General features: G+C 40.7%; 1 protein-coding gene across 1 annotated transcript in view; it reads right to left on the bottom strand.

Moving 5' to 3' along the window:
* LOC121859241 (N-alpha-acetyltransferase 30A-like) overlaps positions 1 to 20665 on the bottom strand; it is a 125301-nt gene that overhangs the window by 65125 nt on the left and 39511 nt on the right. Inside the window, 1 exon segment of the mRNA XM_042355979.1 lies at positions 935 to 1058. Coding sequence (XP_042211913.1) covers positions 935 to 1058 — 124 coding nt within the window.

Genomic DNA, 20665 nt, shown 5'->3' with positions numbered 1-20665 from the left:
CTTCCACTATCCTCCCCCTGAATATAACCCATGTACACCCGTCCCTGTTGCTCCTCGACTCCTCCCTCCTCTGCTTCAATCCCTGCAGGAGCTTCTTATGCTGTTCCCTCTGCATTACCTCGCTCCTTGCTCAGTTTTTTGCCTGCCGAATAACCTCCCATTTCTCCTCCTCGCTCACTAGTGTGATTCTATTACCAGTGACCTTTTGATATGATGTTTAACCTTATGATCTCTTAATATTAGCCACATCTATGACCTTAAATGCATCACTTATTATATAAATGTGGTTAACATACATTCATGTCACCTACAGAGATCTTCCATACAAACATTTGCATAACCATTTCAAGTAAAAGTGACTTAAGAACCCATGACTTCCAAAACTTAACAAGTATTCATTTGCTCCATCTTGTAATACTACATCTTGCACATAAACATATACAGCACTGTACTGTACTACAGTATTATGAAAAAGTTTAAAATATTGACCTTCAGACCACGACCTTGAAAGGTTAATCAAGCAGGCCTAGAACTCTGTATGTAGCATCTACTGTACTGTGTACAGTATGTTAGTCCAACAGCCATTCACTCAAACTCCTAATACAGTATCTTGTTCACAAGATTTGGGAAGAACAGATGGATGGTCAAAGGAAAACATTATGATTTTATTCCAATGTGAGGACATAATACAGTAATTAGATTCCTGTAACTTGATATCTGACATACATTCATAGATTCCAACATTCATTGATACTCTTGACTGTTGTTTTGTATGAAGAACACTACAGATTTTTTAATTAAATGAATTATACCATATCAGGTGACAAAAAATGGTATCAACTGATTAATATAATTACACTGAGTATTTTCCAAATTATATATAATGAAGGGTTACACAGTCTCTGCACCTGTGTACATAATCTGCAGTTCTTACCTATTTTTCTCTTTCGAAACCTGTGATCAACAGCAAGCATGGCAATATATCCTCTCACTGTCACCTTCTTGTGCACATCTAACTTGCAGACAATGGCTCCAACTACCTCTCCACCGGACATAGCCTGTAAACATTAAACAAGAGATCAAATTGGTTTTAAAATTACCTGTAGTCTATAAGTTTACAATCAATCTCACTCTAAAAAAGACACTATCAAAAATTTTATACTGAATTATGCAAAACATTAGAAAAGCACTATCAGCACAATGATCCTTTATTCATATGTTGAGCACCGACATAACACAAAAATCAATAAATCAGAAGGAAAATAGGCAGAGGAACAATACAAGGTAGTAAAAATATAGAAGAGGAGTTACACTAAAGTAATCCAAAATAAATTGCAAAACACGGTATTGAGTTGCCATTTACACCTATCTTCAAGAAAACTGACTGATCTCTTAAGGCATAAGCAGGTGGAAGATCTGAAAATCTCTGCTGATGAAATGAAGGCTATCATCCTCTTAGATAATGCTCCCTCACATCTCAACATTAAAAAACTGTGTAGCAGGGATGGAAGGATCAGGTGCCAGGCATTGCCACCCAACACCACCTCTGTCATACACCTAATGGATCAAGGTGTTATTTATGCTGTACAAACGCCAATTTCTGAATGAAGTGATGGTGGTGAAAGAGACAAGCGAGATGAGGTGAAGGACACAAGAGGGCAGAGGACCCTCAGAAACTTGAAGTTATACAACTTCAGGTCCATGCTCTCTAATTTTGCTGCTCCTGCCAAAGAAGTCAAGGCAACAACCCTCATCAATGCCTGGCAGAAACTCCTTTATAACACTGATGAGGAGCATGATTTTGAGGGCTTCTCATCAGAAGACTGATGACATGGAACCCTACTCTGAGCAGGAGAGAAGGATGCTACAGTTGAGGATGCGGAGGCTTGGCTGGAGGCTGATAAGGATGATCCTGGATACCACAACTTGACAGAGGAGGAGATTGGGGACTCTGTATGTGAAGCTGCAGATGACTTTCATGATGAAGATGATGAAGAGAAGAAAGATGAACCACCTGGCAGAAGCTAGGGACTGCCTGGATGCCCTTATAGAATTTACTCATCAGAATAAAAATTACAAAAATTGGGGCCTATTACAATCACTTATGTCACTTGAGGGAACTTTTTATACAGGGCCAAAGAAGCAAGGTCACAAAAACAAAAATTGACACTTTTTTCAAGCCAAGACCCTCCAGCAGTGCCTCCTTGCCCTCACCATCAACCTCCTTGTCAGTGGAGGTCCCTCTTCATTTCCTTATTTCTGACTCAGATTCAGTGATTGCAAGTCTCTTGCCCTCAGAGGCATGTCCAGCTGGATCTGCCTTCCATTGTTTGGGGTAAGTGTACAGTACTTTGTGGACATGACTTTTTTTAATTAATTTTGATTAAAAAACAGGTATCACTTTCATAAAATTGGATACTGTACTACATTAGAGTTGTACAGTCATCCGTTGGTTATCACACCTAATTGGGACCGCGCCGAGTGCGTGATAATGAAAAAAGCAATAACAAAAGTACAGAACCTATGGGATTTATTCTAATTGGTTCCAGGCACCCAAGACCCAACCCCAATACGACCATTTAGACCCACTAAAGATATAGATAATGCTATGGTAAGTATCAGAAACACACATAGGCATGGCTAGGTTTATTACAAAGTGATGAAAAGGGTACTTTCAATACTGTAGTCCACAAAACATGTAGCTATGCTTTCTTTATTTGAGTCCCCGTCTGAGGAGTCCATTTTCTCATCGCTTCAGGACGCCTGAGTCCTCCGTTTTCTCTCAATCTTAGAGTGCACCCGAGACTTCGTTATTCCTTAGTAACGACACAGAATTTGAAATTGCAACTGGGGTTGCAATTGTTAAGGCAACTTAGATATGTCTGGTTACAGCAAATGTGTTATTGTCAATTTGTAGGTGAAAGATTTTATCCTCAATAGATGTAGGTGAAGCAAATGGGTAAAAACACCTGGAGGCAACTGCGTGATAACTAAATTCTCGGCCTGAAAAATGCGCTATAACAGCAGGTGTGCAGATTTTGATGGAGGCGTGATAACGAAAATCGCGATAACCAAGTGCGCTATAACCAAGGGATGACTGTACTCTTTTTTTTTTAAATGGCATTTATTATTTTTTTATTTATTTATTTTGTTTAAGATGGACAACCTCTTAACCTGAACACCCCTTCCCTCCAATTAGTCTGCCTTATCAAGGCGACCTTGAGACAACTTGGGATTGATTTTGTCCTGGAATCCCAGGCTGTTGAAAAAACACAAAAATGAGAAACCCTAGTTTCAACCAACCAGCCAAAGTATATACTGTACAGCAGGGATGGACTGGGACTTTCACTCAGACCGGCCCCCCCAGCCGGCAAGTGAAGTGAACCTGTTCAGCTGGGAGGTCCGGAGGGGGGGTTACGGTATGTCCCAAATAAAAAGATTTTATTCATTTACCACATAACTCATTTACTGTACATGATTATAAAATAGTCAACGTAAATTTTTGTAAAACCTAATATCTATATAATGCAACCAAATCCTGGCCACACGGTTAACCTACCTATTACCGTCTTAGCTACCGGGGATAAATTTTCAGTAATGGCAAGTGCTACTTGTGAACAGGGCTGTGCCCTTCTGAGGGCCGAGTTGGAGAGGGCCAAGGAATATATCTTGAAATCAAAAGAAGAGATATGCAAGGATGAAGGAAGAAACGAAGCAAGGAAAGCCGGTGAATGACGAAAACTCAGGCAAATGGAAGGTTGTGAGGAGAGGGACAACCAAACTAGTAGTGAAAAAACACACCAAGGATAAGACAACAACGACAACAGCAGCTAAGTGTACCAACTCTTTCAGTCCCTTGATAAATGAATTGGACGTTAGTATAGTCAGGGACAAGGCTGACAAGGAAGGTAAGAAAATCTTGATTGTTGGCGACTCACAGGTACGGTACATGGACAGAGCTTTTTGCGGTAAAGATAAAAATAGGATGAGGGTGTGTTTGCCAGGAGATGGGGTGGGGGATATAGTTGACAGGATGGACAATATCTTGTCTGGTAATGGGAACAAACCCATTATCTGCCTTAGTACAGGAGGCAATGATATTGGCCGGTGTAGGAGTGAGGAGCTTCTTGATAAGTTCAAGACAGCTATAGTACGTGTTAGGTCCAAGGGAGGGATCCCTATCATATGTGGTGTCCTGCCTAGAAGGAAAGTTGGAAATGAATGGTTGTCAAGGGCAGTTGGTGTCAACGGCTGTCTTGACGATATTGCAAGTCAATATCAGTCCCATTCTTTGACAACTGGGACAACTTCTACGGCAGAAGGGACCTTTATGCTAGGGATGGGGTGCATCTGTCTAGGGATGGAGTAGCAACCCTGGCTGGGACTCTCGAAAGGGCAGTCCAAAAGATGTCGAAGTCTTTAAACTGCTAGGGGAACACGTGAGCACGGGGGTGGAGGAGGCTGCAGTGGGAGCGGGTAAACAAAGTAAAAGGTTACAGGGAAATAGTGTTAGGAATGATGACAAAACTAAATTAGACCGCGAGTTAAAATCTAAACGCAGCAAAGGGAGGACTCGGAACACGACTAACTTAAATGTCTACTACGCGAAAAGTAGAAGTATGAGAAACAAAATGGATGATATTAGGGCCTTGGTATGTACCGAAAAAATCGATATACAGTTGACCCTCGTTAAAACGGACTAATAGGGGGGGAAGGGTGTCCGTTTTAGCCGATTGTCCGAATTAACCAATTTAGGGGTTAATATTGCATTATACAGCTATGTGTATGTTTATTTGAGTGCCCCGTCATAGGAGTCCGTTTTCTCTCACTTCAGCACTCTTGAGTCGTCCGTTTTCTCTTAATCTTAGAGTGCACCAGAGACTGTTATATCTTAGTAGTGACACAGAATTTGATATTGCAACTGGGGTTGCAATTGTTGAGGCAACTTAGGTATGTCTGATTACAGTTGGAATATTCAAGATCCATTATGAGTGATGTTTAAAGCTTCAACTGTCTTTATGGTTGGTAAAACTTGTCAAGTCTGTCAGTCTGAATGGCATGTGTGAGGCCTTGTGTTTGTACAACCGCTAAATATATAAATATATAATGCTATGATAATTATCAGAAACACATAGGCATAACGAGGTTTATTACAAAGTGATGAAAACGATACTGTACAGTGGCTAGTCCACAAAATATGTAGCCATGTCTCTTTATTTGAGTGCCCCGTCATATGAGTCCGTTTTCTCTCACTTCAGGATGCCTGAGTCGTCCGTTTTCTCTTAATCTTAGAATGCACCAGGGACTTTGTTATTTCTTAGTAGTGACACAGAATTTGAAATTGCAACCCCAATTGCAACTGGGACAATCCCAGAACCAGAAATTTGATATGGACAGTTCAGATTTCGTCCGATTTATCCGAAATCCGGATTAAAGGGGTCCGAATTAACGAGGGTCGACTGTAATAGCATTCACTGAAACATGGATCAACCTAGACTCACGTGAGTTACCTGTCAAATACCAAATTGCAGGTTACAAATTATTCCATACCGATAGGCAGATTAGGAAAGGAGGCAGAGTAGCAATCTATGTCAGGGATAATCTGAAGTGTGAAATAAATAAGGAAATAAAAACTGAGCGGAATACAGAAACAATTTGGAAAGAATTAATCGACGGTGGGGAAAAATTAATCTCAGGAGTAATATATAGACCTCCCAATCTTGATAGAGTTAATGAGCAATTTATCTGGGATGAAATGCGCAGGGCTTCCATAACAACAAAGTCTGTATAGTAGGCGACTTTAACCTTGGCCAAATAGATTGGATTGACCTTACGGGTAACTCAGAATCAGAGGATTTTCTTGAAACGATCCAGGACCATTTCCTTAAGTCAAAATATAACCGAGCCCACCCGGGGTAATAATATACTCAATTTAGTTCTGTCGAACAGAGAAAACCTCATTAGTAATGTCGAGGTAGGGAACGAACTTGCAAACAGCGATCACAAAGAAATTTGATTCCAGTTAGATTTTCAGGGCAGCCGTAAGGAAAATTCCACAAAACTCCCAGATTTCAGAAGGGCAAATTTTGATAGTTTGAAGAGGCAGTTGAGAGAAGGGGCATCACGCTTGGGGGTGAACTACATGGACCTGACGGTTGAACCCGACCTCATAACGAAATCTGAGGTTGCCGAGTTCCACGACAATTTAAATAATGAGTTACTTAATGCACAAAGGCAGAACAAACCATACAAATAACTCAGATCAAACAACAATGACCCTAAATGGATAAATAATTACTTAAAGAACATTATTGGTCAAAGGAAGGCTATAGGGAGGAGGATAAATAGTGGTGAACTTTACCTCCGGGATTATTATAAGGTATTGGCCGGTAGGGTTAAGACCGAGATGAGGAAAGCAAAAAGGAATAATGAGCTGAGGATAGCAAAGGAGGCAAAAACAAACCCCAAGGGATTCTATCAAATGTATCAAACTAAAACACGAGAAAAGATTGGGCCAATACAATCAGATACCAACAAGCTAACTGATAACGAGGAAGAAATGAGCAATAATCTGAATAAATATTTTTCAACAGTTTTCACCACCGAAAATTTAAACATGATACCCGAGGCACCGGCTCTATTCAGAGATAGTGAAGAAAACAAATTAAGCGAGATAGTAGTGACTAGTAACGATGTTAGTAAGCAAATAGACAAACTAAAGCTTAATAAGTCACCTGGTCCCGATGAGATATTTGCCAGAGTATTAAAGGAATGCAAGGAAGAGCTTAGTATGCCCTTAGCAAAATTGTTTAACATGTCCTTAAAAACAGGTGTAGTACCAGAATCCTGGAGGATAGCAAATGTAATACCGATTTTCAAGAAGGGGGATAGATCACTATCCTCTAACTACCGTCCAATCAGTCTAACATCAATTGTAGGCAAATTACTGGAAGCAATCATTTCAAACACTATTCGAAACCACCTGGAGAAGCACAAATTGATCAATGATTCCCAGCATGGCTTCACAAGCGGGCATTCATGTCTAACTAATCTATTAACATTCTTTTCATCAGTTTTCGAATCGGTGGATGAGGGGCACAATTATGATGTGGTATATCTCGACTTTAGCAAAGCCTTCGACAGAGTTTCCCACGAAAGACTAATAAGAAAGGTAGAAGCACATGGCATTAAAGGTAATATACTAAAATGGATTAGGGTGTGGTTACAGGACAGGAAACAGCGAGTGAGCATTAACGGCACTAAATCCCATTGGAGCAAAGTCACTAGTGGAGTTCCCCAAGGCTCAGTACTTGGACCATTATTATTTATTATACACATAAACGACATAGATATCGGCATAGACAGCAACATAAGTAAATTTGGTGACGACACTAAAATAGGGTGTATAATTAAATCTGACGAGGACTCCGCAAAACTACAGGAAGATCTAAAAAAAATTTTGAATGGTCTGAAAAATGGCAGATGAAATTCAGTGTGGACAAATGTAAAATACTCAGCAAGGAGATGTAAACAGAGAAACCAAATACATGTACCAGATGAAAAACATTGATATTCAGAAATCCGACTGCGGGAAAGATTTACGAGTAATGATAAGTAGGAATCTTAAGCCAAGTAAACAATGTGTTTTTGCTCGTAACAAGGCTAATAAAGTACTTGGGTTCATACAAAGGATGTTAGTTACAAGACTAGTGAGGTCATCCTAAAATTATATCTTGCGCTTCTGAGACCTCACCTGGATTACGCAGTTCAGTTCTGGTCACCATATTACAGAATGGATATAGAATCCTTGGAAAGAATCCAGAGGAGAATCACAGGACTAATCCCGGGCATTAGGAACCTTGAGTACAGAGACAGGTTAAAGCATCTTAATTTGCACTCCCTCAAGAGACGTAGAGCAAGGGGCGACATGATCGAGGTGTATAAATGGAAGTCAGGGCTAAACAAAGGGGACATTACAAAGGTACTCAAACTATCCAACCAGGAGCGAACTCGTAACAATAGTTTTAAATTAGACAAGTTTAGATTTAGGCGCGAAATAGGTAAACACTGGTTTGGAAACAGAGTAGTGGATGAATGGAACAAGTTACCATATATCATCATTAACTCGAATACGCTGGATAGCTTCAAACATAGGTTGGATGTTTATATGAGCAATAGGGGTTGGGTGTAAATGGGACTGCCCAGTATGGGCCAATAGGCCCGCTGCAGTTTCCTCCATTCTTATGTTCTTATTACAGTACAGATAGACCCCGACTCACGACTACATGGACTTACATCCATTGGTACTTACGACCTGCTTTGACCGTACGTCCGTCGGGACATACGACTGCGACCGTCGTGACCAAAAATATTTTCAAATGACGCGCACATTTTCTATACCGAAACGTTTCCGTCCCGGGTGAGAGGGTGGCGCGTCTCGGGTCGCCTCATGGGTACACTCACTCAGTGGAGCGCTTTGTTTGTGTTTGGCTATCGTATCCTATACTGATCGTGCTGTGAACTTTTTGTTTATTATCGTATTTAATTGGCTTTATAATGACTGGAAAGCGTAAAAGTGAGAGTGCTGGTGGTGTTCCTAGGAAAAGGAGACAGGCAATTACTTTTGAGATGAAAATGAAGATAATAACACAGTATGAGAATGGAAAAACAGTAGCAACAATCTCACGCGACCTAGGTTTCTCACACTCGACTATATCCACTATTCTGAAGAACAAGAAACGTATTCGTGAAGTAGTGAAAGGAACAACACCTATAAAGGGAACTATAATATCAAAGAGAAGACAAGGTCCTATTCACGATATGGAAAAATTATTGGTGATATGGATAGAAGACCAGATGCAGAAGCGTGTACCCTTAAGTGTTCTAACCATACAGGCTAAAGCAAGAAGCCTGTTCCAAAACCTGAAGGATCAGGCAGGAGATGAATGTGATCAAACCTTTACAGGAAGTCATGGGTGGTTTGATAGATTTAAAAAACGCTACAGTCTACACAATGTTAAGGTGAGTGGAGAGGCAGCTAGTGCCGATGTTGGAGCTGCTGAAACTTTCAAGGAGTTAGATGATGTGATTGTGGAAGGGAATTATTTGCCTGAGCAAATATTCAATGTGGATGAGACTGGATTATTGTGGAAGCGCATGCCTGAGCAGACATACATCCACAAAGAGGCGAAAACAATGCCCGGATTCAAGGCATTCAAGGACAGAATTACACTTCTGTTGGGGGGAATGTTGCTGGTTTCAAGCTAAAGCCCTTCATGATCTATCATTCAGAGAACCCCAGGGCTTTTAAACATGTCAGCAAGCACACACTGCCAGTGTTTTATCGCAGTAACAAGAAAGCCTGGATGACCCTAGTACTGTTTGAGGATTGGTTCATGACTTGTTTCATTCCACGAGCCAAGGAGTATTGTCTGCAACAACAGATTCCATTCAAGATTTTACTGATTTTGGATAATGCTCCGGGACACCCACCACACCTGGACGACATGCACCCTGATGTTAAGTTAGTGTACATTCCACCTAACACTACCTCTATCATCCAACCCGTGGATCAAGGTGCTATTGCTGCCTTTAAAGCGTATTATCTACGCACGACCTTTGCTCAGGCTGTTGCTGCTACTGAAGGTGAGAAAACGCTCAGACAGTTTTGGAAGGAGTACAACATTTTGTCATGTTTAAAGAACATTAGTGTAGCATGGGATCAGGTTACAAAACATTGCATGAATGGAATATGGAAGAAAATCCTGAAAAGATATGTGCACAGTTTCAAAGGATTTAATGAAAATGAAGTTATTTCGGATATTAGTAACAAGAAAGTGGACTTAGGTAAACAGCTGGAGTTAGAAATTGATACTGAAGATGTTGGACAGTTGGTTGAAAGTGTAGCAGAAGAGCTCAGTAACGAGGATCTTATTGAACTAGATGCACAGAAAATTGCAGAGGAAGAAGAGAGACAAAATGTAGAAGAACCTGCACCCCCCAAAAAGTTTTCAGCGAAACAAATGGCAGAGGCATTTGCTACAATTAATAAAGCAATGCAAATGTTTGATGGCATGGATCAAAATTATGAGAGTTATGCCAAAGTTGACAGAACGATCCAAGATGCACTTGCTTGCTACAGAGAAATTTATAATGAAAAGAAAAAGCAAACTGTGCAGTCTAAATTGGACATCTATTTCAAGAAGTCCCCCAGTGCTGTCTCCTCACGCCCCACCAGTGCTGCCTCTTCACTCCCTCAAGATGATCCAATACCTTCAACCAGCAAGTTACCCCTGTACATAAACCTGTCTGAAGAAAGCGACATTGATGACCCACCCAGCCCTGTCTCCTCTTCTGCTTCTTCCAATTAATATAGTCTCCATGTATCCTGTAAATAGAAAATTATGGGGGCCCTGTGTGCATTCAGCTGACTACATTAAAGGTAAGTGCTCAGTCACACTGTATCCGTTCCTCATTATTTATTACGTTTAGTGTACTGTACTTCATTGTAGATTTTTAATTTTTTTTTTTTAAAAAACAATTTTGAATTTTTTTTTTTTTTTTTTTAATATATGTCGGACTTACGACCTGGATTTGGGTCCCAAACCCCGTCGTAAGTCGGGGTCTAGCTGTATATGAATTATTGCTTGGTGAACAACACATAGTGCAAATAGCCTAATGTTTCATTCACAAAATGTAAACAAACCCCAGACATGTCACCTCCAACGGTCATGAGTTTATGATTTTTGCACTCTGTTTTCCTTATACTGTACGGTACATCCCTAGACTTAAGTACTTAGTGTGGATGACGTAGACACCAAATGGATAAATTACACCATCACCACCACAGAAGCTCACCACCACTTCTTCCCCGAGAAGTCCGTCAGATCACACCCAGCTGACTTGCCCTGGATCTCACCTCGGATCAAAAGACCTATGCAGCAGAGAGACAGCGCCTTTATCTCAATGACCACAACCACTACAAGTCCCTTCGTAACCGAGTCATCCATGATATACGCACAGCAAAGTAGTCCCACTACCCAACCAAGTTGCAACACCTGAAGCAGACCAACATCAGTCAATGGTACGGTAAGCTTAAAGAACTCTGTGGACTAAACAATAAGACACACCCCCTCCCCTTCCTTAGTCATCTCACTAATGGTGATGCAGCTGAGCAATAAAACAACCATTTCGCAACTACTGTATATGCAAGACGGGCCCCAGGCTTGACACAACCAATCTCCTTACTTACCTACCAGCCCCCTTTTCCACTGACTTGGTAGAAGAATTTAAAGTAGCAAAACGTCTGGCCTAACTGAAGTTAAAGCACTCCACCACCCTCATTGACTTACCAATGAAATTCTACAAGGAGTTCTCCTCAGAACTGGCTAAACCCCTCTGCTCTATCACCGATGCTTCCCTCAGCCAAGCAAGATGCCCAGCTGACTAGAAGACCTAATAAGTGTCACCAGTGCCTAAGTCAACCAGCCCACAATCCTTAAATGAGCTACAACCCATTGCAACCACCTCAATACCCAGCTTAATCTGCAAAAGTTTCGTGTTTGACTGGGCTTATGCTGATATTGCAGGCGCCATAGATCCTCAGCAATTTGGTAATTTGAAAACTTCCTACACCACTCACTGTCTTGTCAGTTTTCTTGACTACATATACCGCCATCTGGAAAAACGAAAGACGTCTGTGGCTGTCACCTTCATTGACTTCACCAACGCATTTGACCAAGTCGACCACAATTTAATTATCAACAAAGCTATCGACCTCGAGTTTCAAAGAAGTCTTATACCGTGGCTCACAGACTTCCTTAGTGACCGACGCTGAGTCATACGCTTCCAAGGGGCTGTCTCCACTTTTCAATCACTCAGCTGTGACGTCCCCCAAGACACCAAGATGGGGCGCTCTACTTCCGTATGCTTATCAATGATGCCCAAAGAGAAACCCCTGCTCGCTGGAAATATTATCAACGACTCCACCATTGGGATCAGTGTCAACAACTCTGCTCCCAACTACACCGCCCTCCAGGATTTATTGAAGTCTCCAAAATTGGGCCACCAACAACAACGTCACCATCAACCATACTAAGACCATGGTTATGCACATCAACTTCTACTCCGACGTTGTCCCACTTCCCTCAATTACTTTGGGCCCCAACACACTCCAGGTTGTGGACTCCACTAAGTTCCTTGGCGTCACTATAGATAACATACTAAATTGGAAAACACACGTCAGTGAAGTTGTCAGATCCTCCAGTTTCCGTCTCCACCTCCTCCGCCGAATCAAGTCCCTCAGAGTTCCTACCCCTGACCTCCTCAGTGTTTACTCAACCTTCATACTTCCCAAGCTCACCTATACCCCCCCTGCCTGGTCTTCCTCCCTAAATGCCACACGTCAACACCTTGAAAAAGTGCATAAGAGGGCAAGCAAGATTATTCTCTCCCCTTCCTACTCCACATATCAGGAAGCGCTCAACACACTGACACTCTTACTTCTCTCTGATCATCACCACGACCTCATCTGCAAATCTGTCGAGATGCTTCTGCACCATCCTCGACACCGGCTTCTACTTCCACTCGAGATCCCCGTCCGTGAATCGCTGTTCGATGCTACAACCACATCCAGCCCATACGAGCACGTACTGATCACTGTAAGAACAGCCCAGTCCCAACCATTGTAAAAATTATCAACAACTTGTAATCAAAGTGTATTCACTCCCAGACAATCTTACCTTTCTGCACTATGTTGAAATGCCCTGTAGTATAACCTCTCCCCACTTACTTATTATATATCATATTTGTATCACTTATGTTACTTGTATATTATTTGTCAATCAAGTGACCCATTCCCCAATTATGTAACTGTATATTTTCAGCCATCCAGCTGCCATACTCTTTCAATAAACAGATAATAATTATTATTATAATCTCACATGCACGCATGCATGCATGCATGCACACAGGCACACACGTACTTATGCACGCACGCACCATTTGAAATTGCCAACAAACTCCTGAAATTTAAATCCAAATGCTCCACAACCCCAATTGACCTTCCAATCAAAATTTACAAGGAGTTTTCAGTCGAACTTGCCCTCTGTTCTATTATTAATGCATCCCTCAGACAAAGCAAATGCTGTAATGAATGGAAAACCGCATTTGTCACCCCTATCCCCAAGGTCCCCACCCCACAGTCCCCTAACGACCTCAGGCCAGTTGCCATTCCCCCCATACCAAGTCTACTCTGTGAAGACTTTGTTTTTGAGTGGGCATTTGCTCGTATTTATCAGTCAATTGATCCACAGCAATTTGGCAATATGAGGACCTCCTCTACATCACACTGCTTAGTTAGTTTCCTGGATTTCCTGCACAAAAACCTGCAGAAACGTAAGACATCACTGGCCGTTGCCCTTGTCGACTTCACGAAGGCTTTTGACCTTGTTGATCACTGCACTGTTATCAACAAGGCCATTGCACTAGGGCTGCCCACCAACCTGGTCTCATGGCTCACCAATTTCCTGAGTGAGCGTCGTCAGGCAGTCAGGTACCAGGGTTCTGTCTCCACATTCCAAAACCTCACCTGTCGGACACTCCCCACAGGTGGAAGTACGTAGATGACTGCACTGTGGGGGTTACAGTGGACAACGCCTCACCGGACTACTCATCGCTACAAGGCACCTTGGCCAGGCTACAGGAATGGACTACGGAGAACAAGGTCGCCATCAACCACACCAAAACCGTAGTCACGCACATCAAAACCGCCACCACTCCAGTGCAAGCTCCAGCAGTCAGTGGGTGCCCATCCTCTCCAGTTAGTGCAGTCTACCAAACTCCTGGGTGTTACCATAGACCACAAACTGGACTGGAAGGCCCATGTTAACAACACAATTAAGGCAGCCTCGTACCGACTCTACATGCTACGATGACTCAGGTCACTTGGGACACCCACGCCTGGCTGAGGACTATCTACAACACCTTTATTCTCCCCAAATTAACGTATGCGTCACCAGCCTGGTTGTCTTCTCTCAACTCTACCCAACAATGTCAGCTAGAGAAGATACAGAAAAGGGCCTGCAGAATCATGCTCGGCGCAGACTACTCCGGCTACATCAACTCTCTCTCCACCCTGGAAATGCCATCCCTCAGCACTAGCAAGCTTTGGCAGTGGACTACTGCACCTTCCTTGTCATCGCCACCTCCTGCCACCAGCAACCCCCCACCCACCTCGCGCAGTCCGCCACTACAACAAAATTCAGCCCATAAGAGCCCACACTGATAGATATAAGAATAGCACCATCCCATCTATTGTTAAAATTATAAACACCTGATTTATGTACTGTATACAGCCCTGTAAATGTATTGAACGCATATCATTATGTCTAAATCACTTGTAAGTTTGTATATTTTCAGTCACCGGCTGCAACTCTATTAATAAACCGTTTATTATTAGCGCACGCACGCACGCACGCACGCACGCACGCACCGGCAACCCCCCACCCAACTCGCGCAGTCCGCCACTACAACAAAATTCAGCCCATAAGAGCCCGCACCGATAGATAGAAGAACAGCACCATCCCATCTATTGTTAAAATAATAAACAACTCCTGATTTATGTACTGTACAGCCCTGTAAATGTATTCAATGCATATTATATCATTATGTCTAAATCAAATGTAAATCTGTATATTTTCAGCCACCGGCTGCAACTCTATTAATAAACCGTTTATTATTATTATTATTATTATTATTATTATTATTACACACACACACACAATGCTATAAAAGTTGTAGAAAAACTATTAAAATACTCTAATATGGCTTATAAATAAAGATATTATAATATAAAACTATAAAATAAGAAAAAATAAAGAACTTGTGTAAGTGTGGGCGGAAGGAAAGTGAGCCACCTGATAACTAAGTAGCCCTCCATCACTCCGCCTCCAACCCTCCTCCCTCAATGTGTCGTCATATACACACACACACATTTATTTTGGTGTTAATACAGTAAAACCAAAAATACAGTACCGTATTTTATGGCAGAGTATTTTGGAAAAAACTTTTGTGTGTATTTCCCTCCTGTAGCCATAGTTTTCTTAAAATAATATATACAGTACCAGGAAATGTGAGAAATGAAAAAAATAATTCCAGTAAATATGCTACAACAAAAAATACTGCGTTACCAAACCAGATATAAAAGCCAAATAAAAGTTTAAAACAGTCACCACTTGCATACACTCCCTGTTTCACCATAGTAACAAAGACCAGCTAGGACGCCGATTCTCTAGCACGCTCCCCAACCCCTATACAGTTTTACCCCGCCTAACGCGGTTTCACTTAACGCGTTTTCGCATATACGCGGTGCCTTGCCAAAGCTGAACTTTCACTTAACGCGGATTTTTTCCACATATACGCGGTGAGTGTCCGAGACGCTATTTTTAGATTTGCCCCACCCGCCACCCTGCCTGACTGGCTGTTTTAGCTCATAAAATTCATACAAATTACCAGGCCAGAATATAATTTACATTGCTGGAATTCTTATAATTTGGTGATCATTTTGAATATAAACATCATATATTTTGCTTTAAACTTACAATTTTTAGATAAAAATTTTTCTCTAGGTAACTATGGTATCTTTTGTCCAAAATATATGACATTTATATTCAAAATATTCCTGGTCTTACAAGGAATCCAGCAATGTCAATTATATTATCCTAACTTTAATCTGAGGTATTATTTAATACTAAATGTTAAAAACTCTGGAAGGGAGGATTGGTGGGGGGTGGGGGGGAGGGTTGGGACTGACCGCGCGGTTGGAAGAGGGGGGGAGGCAAGGTGGGGTACTTTGATTGACAGATAGTGTCGTGAAGATTTTTTTTTTTTATTAACTGAAGATATTTGTTTTAGCTCATAAAATTCATACAAATTACCCGGTCAGAATATAATTTACATTGCTGGAATTCTTATAATTTGGTGATCATTTTGAATATAAACATCATATATTTTGCTTTAAACTTACAATTTTTAGATAAAATATTTTCTCTAGGTAACTATGTTATCTTTTGTGAAAAATATATGACATTTATATTCAAAATATTCCTGGTCTTACAAGGAATCCAGCAATGTCAATTATATTTTCCTAACTTTAGTTTGAGGTATTATTTATTAAAATTTAGTGGTTATCCCACACATCTCCTTGGGACGGTTGGTGGGGGGTGGGGGGGGGGAGGGAGGGACCGACCGACCATCTGTTAGCCGGCTGTGTAGTGTGAGAGGGGGAGGGAGTTGAGTCCATTATTTGAATGGACATTAACTTGGCGACTGTATTTCTCTATTTCTCTTAAGTATTAATTGTGTGCATGTACCATCATAAAATTAAGATGTTATTTTTACTACAACATAGGTATGTGCCTTCAAAAAGTGGAGTTTGGGGGTCGGGCCGGTTTCTATTGGAATTAATCCCATATGTTCTGTTGTTCACTTAACGCGGATTTCACTTAACACGGGACCCTCTGGGTTCAATTGACCGCGTTAAGTGGGGTACAACTGTACACTGCGCTCTCCTCCCGTTATGTGTTTGCCCTGAGGACACTCATTTCTTTTACTTCTTCACAATATGTATGTAGGATAGTGTGTGCATGTAATTGAGTAAAAATAAATGAAGAAAGTTATGTATATCTACCCAAAAATATGAGTTGAAAAACAACCATAACACCACAGCTTGGCCCAGTTTAACCAGGCTACAATACCATGATTAATCACTACTAAGCACTAGTATAACAGTAAACACTAATAATAGCAGTAAATCCAGTGAAATATGGGGGAGAGGGAAGGGAGTTACAAATGCTGAGGACACTGCAACTAGCAGTCACTCACTCACTCACAGGCTCCAGTTGCCAGGCTACAATTGAAATACAGTACAAGTAGGAGAAGCACATGGAGTATCTTGTAGTCTAATTTGAAAATGGTGACAGGAACAGTGATAAACAAATTATATAAACCATACATTTACCTACGAGAACGTAATGAGAAACATTGTATCATTACTAGAGTGAATGAAACAATATTCCCTAAAACAACAATTGATAACTTTCAGGCACCTGAGGAATAAATAAAAATAATACCAATAAATAAATTACAATAAAAAATACTGAGTAGAGCCTCGATAAATCGGACTAATTGGGACAGACCTCAGTACGAAAAATGCTTAAGTACGGAAAAAGCGAATATATGGGGGAGGGGTGGAGATGCCACTGCTTATCCGAACTGTTTAAAGAAAATCCGCTGTTGTTATGGCACTTCCACAACTAAGGTCTTTAAGTGTATAACAAGGTTATTAAAGGAATATTACATCAACAATAAACAAAATATGAAACAGAACTCTCTGGGTTGAAAATCAGACATATAAGTCTGGTTGTTAACTGTTGTCACCAAGATGATTGCTCTTTATTGTATAATGTTACATGTAAGTAACCACAGAATTTGTCTTATGAATAGAGAAACAGTATATTGTACAGTACTATAAAGATAAAAATAAGAACAAATAAGTGTTGGAATACACCATACTCTTACAATTTGTGGATTTTTAATTCGTGGCCTTCGATTATTCGAGGATGTAAAGAATGTCTGCAGCTAGCTTTAAAGTTGGTGTCATTTTCATGGCCGGGAAGGGAAGCCCGTGAGTTTTATGGTGTTCCGCAAGGTGTCTCGTCCAAGGTGGCTGGGCCATGTGCACTCACTCCGCCTCAGTGACAGTCCGGGTTAAACACTTGACTATTTCGCGTGTGTGCTAATCTGCTCTCTCTTAACAACTGTGTTTGTTATGGCTCCCAAACGCCCTCAACCACCTTCATCCAGCCACAGGAAGGTCATGTATTTCTCCCATACGTACGCCTAACAACATGAGCAGGTAAGTGGAGTGAGTGACTGCTAGCTGGTAGTTAAGTGTGTCGTTCGCAATTGTGACTCGCCTCACTCCCAGCCATTCAGTGTAATTATTAGTTTTTACTGATAGAATAGTGTTTAATAGTGATTAATCATGGCATTGTAGCTAGGTTAGCTCATCATTATAACCACCAGGCTACTGGGCCAAGCTGTGAGGTGTTATGGTTGTAACGGGAGGAGAGCACAGAGTGTATGGTGGGGAGCGTTGCTGATCTTCCTTACTATGGTGGAGCAGGGAGTGTATGCAAATGGCAGCTGTATTAAACTTTTATTTGGCTTTTATTTACTGGTTTGGCAATAGTATTTTTTTTTTGGCTGTAACTTGTTTATTGATATTATTTTTATTTATTCCTCACATTTCCTGGTACAGTACAGTACTGTATATATTATTTTAAGAAACTATAGCTGTTAGGTGTTATGGTTGTTTTCAACTCGTACTTCATGGGAGATAAAAGTAACTTTCTTCAATTATTTTTACTCAGTTACATGCACACACCATCCTACATATATATTGTGAAAAAAGTACTACAGTATATTACACCACAATTACCGACACCCTTCATGTTGGGTTGGCTAGATGGCTACAAAAGAAATGTTGTAAGTTTGATCTACATATCAATCCAGCTGGCACTTTGATGCCATTCGTTCTAGAGACAGTAATTGTTACGAGGAAAAAATGGCCGTATGGCAACCCAACCAACCCAACTTTAATAAAGTATGTAGTTGACTTGAGGGTAGAATCTCACATTTTTTCTACATTTCGATACATTTTGCTGTCTTGTTTCTGATTACTGTATTTGTTAGAGGATTTTCCCATTATTATCTATTTTTATGTGTTTTGTGTTGGTGTGTGTGGCTATACACACACAACCACACACCGACCACCGACGGGTCAAGACGGGTCAGACGCACCTGGCGCTGCTCAGCAGCAGCCACGTCAACTGTTATGTTGGCCCATACCAACTCCCTCCCCTGAACCCTCCTCCCCACCGGAATATCAACAAGTTCTCGCCAGAAGTTACAATTTCATTTGGGAAAGGAATGGAACCAGTGTTGAATAGTGGTGAACAGTGCTTAAGTCAGTGAAAAACAACTCGGCAGTTGAGTCTGAGCCAAGCTAACTTACACACAGTGAAGTCCCAGGTACCCAGTGATAATTCCCCTGCGACTCCACGATAGAGAGGCCTGGGACCACACCTCACCCACTTGAGTGAGTGAAGTCCTGTGACAACTGACCACGTGGTGTCCCCATGATGCTACGACACCAAGTAGTGAATGAGTTGCTACAGCATCATGTGAGGTTCCTCATAACACCATCTGTGAGAGAATTACTATACCACATCAGGCCCCTCATAACACCATCTGTGTGGGAATTACTACACCATGTCAAGCCCCTCATAACACCACCTGTGAGTGAACTAGTACTCCACGTGATGCCCCTCATAACGCCATCTGTGAGGGAGTTACTACACTACGTGTCTGCTGTTCAACACCTCAGCTCACATGATCTACATGTGTAAACATTAATCTGTATGTTCACTGTATGTTCCTTCACCTTTCTCTAATGAAGGCTTTTGTTTAACCACCAATGTATGTAATAAGTCATTTATGTCCAATGTATATTTTCAGCCTTCGGGCTGCAAACTTTTTCAATAAACCGTTTATTATTATTATTATTATTATTATTATTATTATTATTATTATTATTATTATTATTATTATTATATACGGTAAAATACAGGTAAAAGAAATAATTGACTTATGGGCAAACACAAAATGGGAATATACCTTTCTTTGCATCTTGATACAGCTTATCCTTTCATTCTCAAGTCATATTACAAATTATATACAGTATTGTATTTTTTCTATATTACAGAAGATGCTATATTAATCTTGATGAAGCATAAACCATAAGAGGCCAATCATATGAGAATACAAATAAATAAACCTGACGAATGCGACAACACCTGATCAGCCATAGCCTGTTTACATACTCAAGTGTCTTAGTTCTCAGTAGGCCTATAGTAAATCTCATTAGACCACTGTACAGTATTCAGTAAGTGTTGTTCTTTTCATAAAATTTTCTTGTTAATCTTCCCCATTTATTAAAACTTTTATGTTATTTTTTACTATTTCTGGTGAGCAGAGCACCTCAGAGTCCAAGAAAAGCCAGTTCCAATACATTGAAGTCCAATTTATATTAGTTTTACTGTATTGCCAAACCAGTAAATAAAAGCAAATGAAAGATTAACACAATCACCATTTCCATACACTCCCTGTTTCACTATAGGCAACTCAACTACAACCACAGCAGTCACAAGATTCTCACATCAAATTTACTTCATTATTTAAGCAAATATACAAACATTTGGAAAATCTCGTGTACTTAAATAATGATTAATAGTTTATTACAGGTCCACCTCCAATTTTCCGGCACCCTTGGTTCCAAAGCCTTGCCGGATTATCCGTTTTGCCGGACCAACCGAGGTCAGGTACGGTATAATAAATCAACAATACACTTCTGACCCACTAATGATACACCTCCTGTGTCTCTAAGGCACGATGGACTGCTGGAAACTTAAATTAGATAAATATTAAATGTAAATTAAATGTGAAAAATACATAATTTTTAGCAACATTACTGTACACACTTTATACTCAATGTACCGTACTACACTAGAATAAATTTTTTATCTCTTCTGCAAACTATATGATG

This window comes from Homarus americanus, unplaced genomic scaffold (assembly GCF_018991925.1).
Source record: "Homarus americanus isolate GMGI-L3 unplaced genomic scaffold, GMGI_Hamer_2.0 scaffold36188, whole genome shotgun sequence".
In the NCBI taxonomy this organism is placed as follows: Eukaryota; Metazoa; Arthropoda; class Malacostraca; order Decapoda; family Nephropidae; genus Homarus; species Homarus americanus.
Note: the sequence above shows the minus strand (reverse complement) of the source record. Positions and strands in the feature narration are given on the sequence as shown.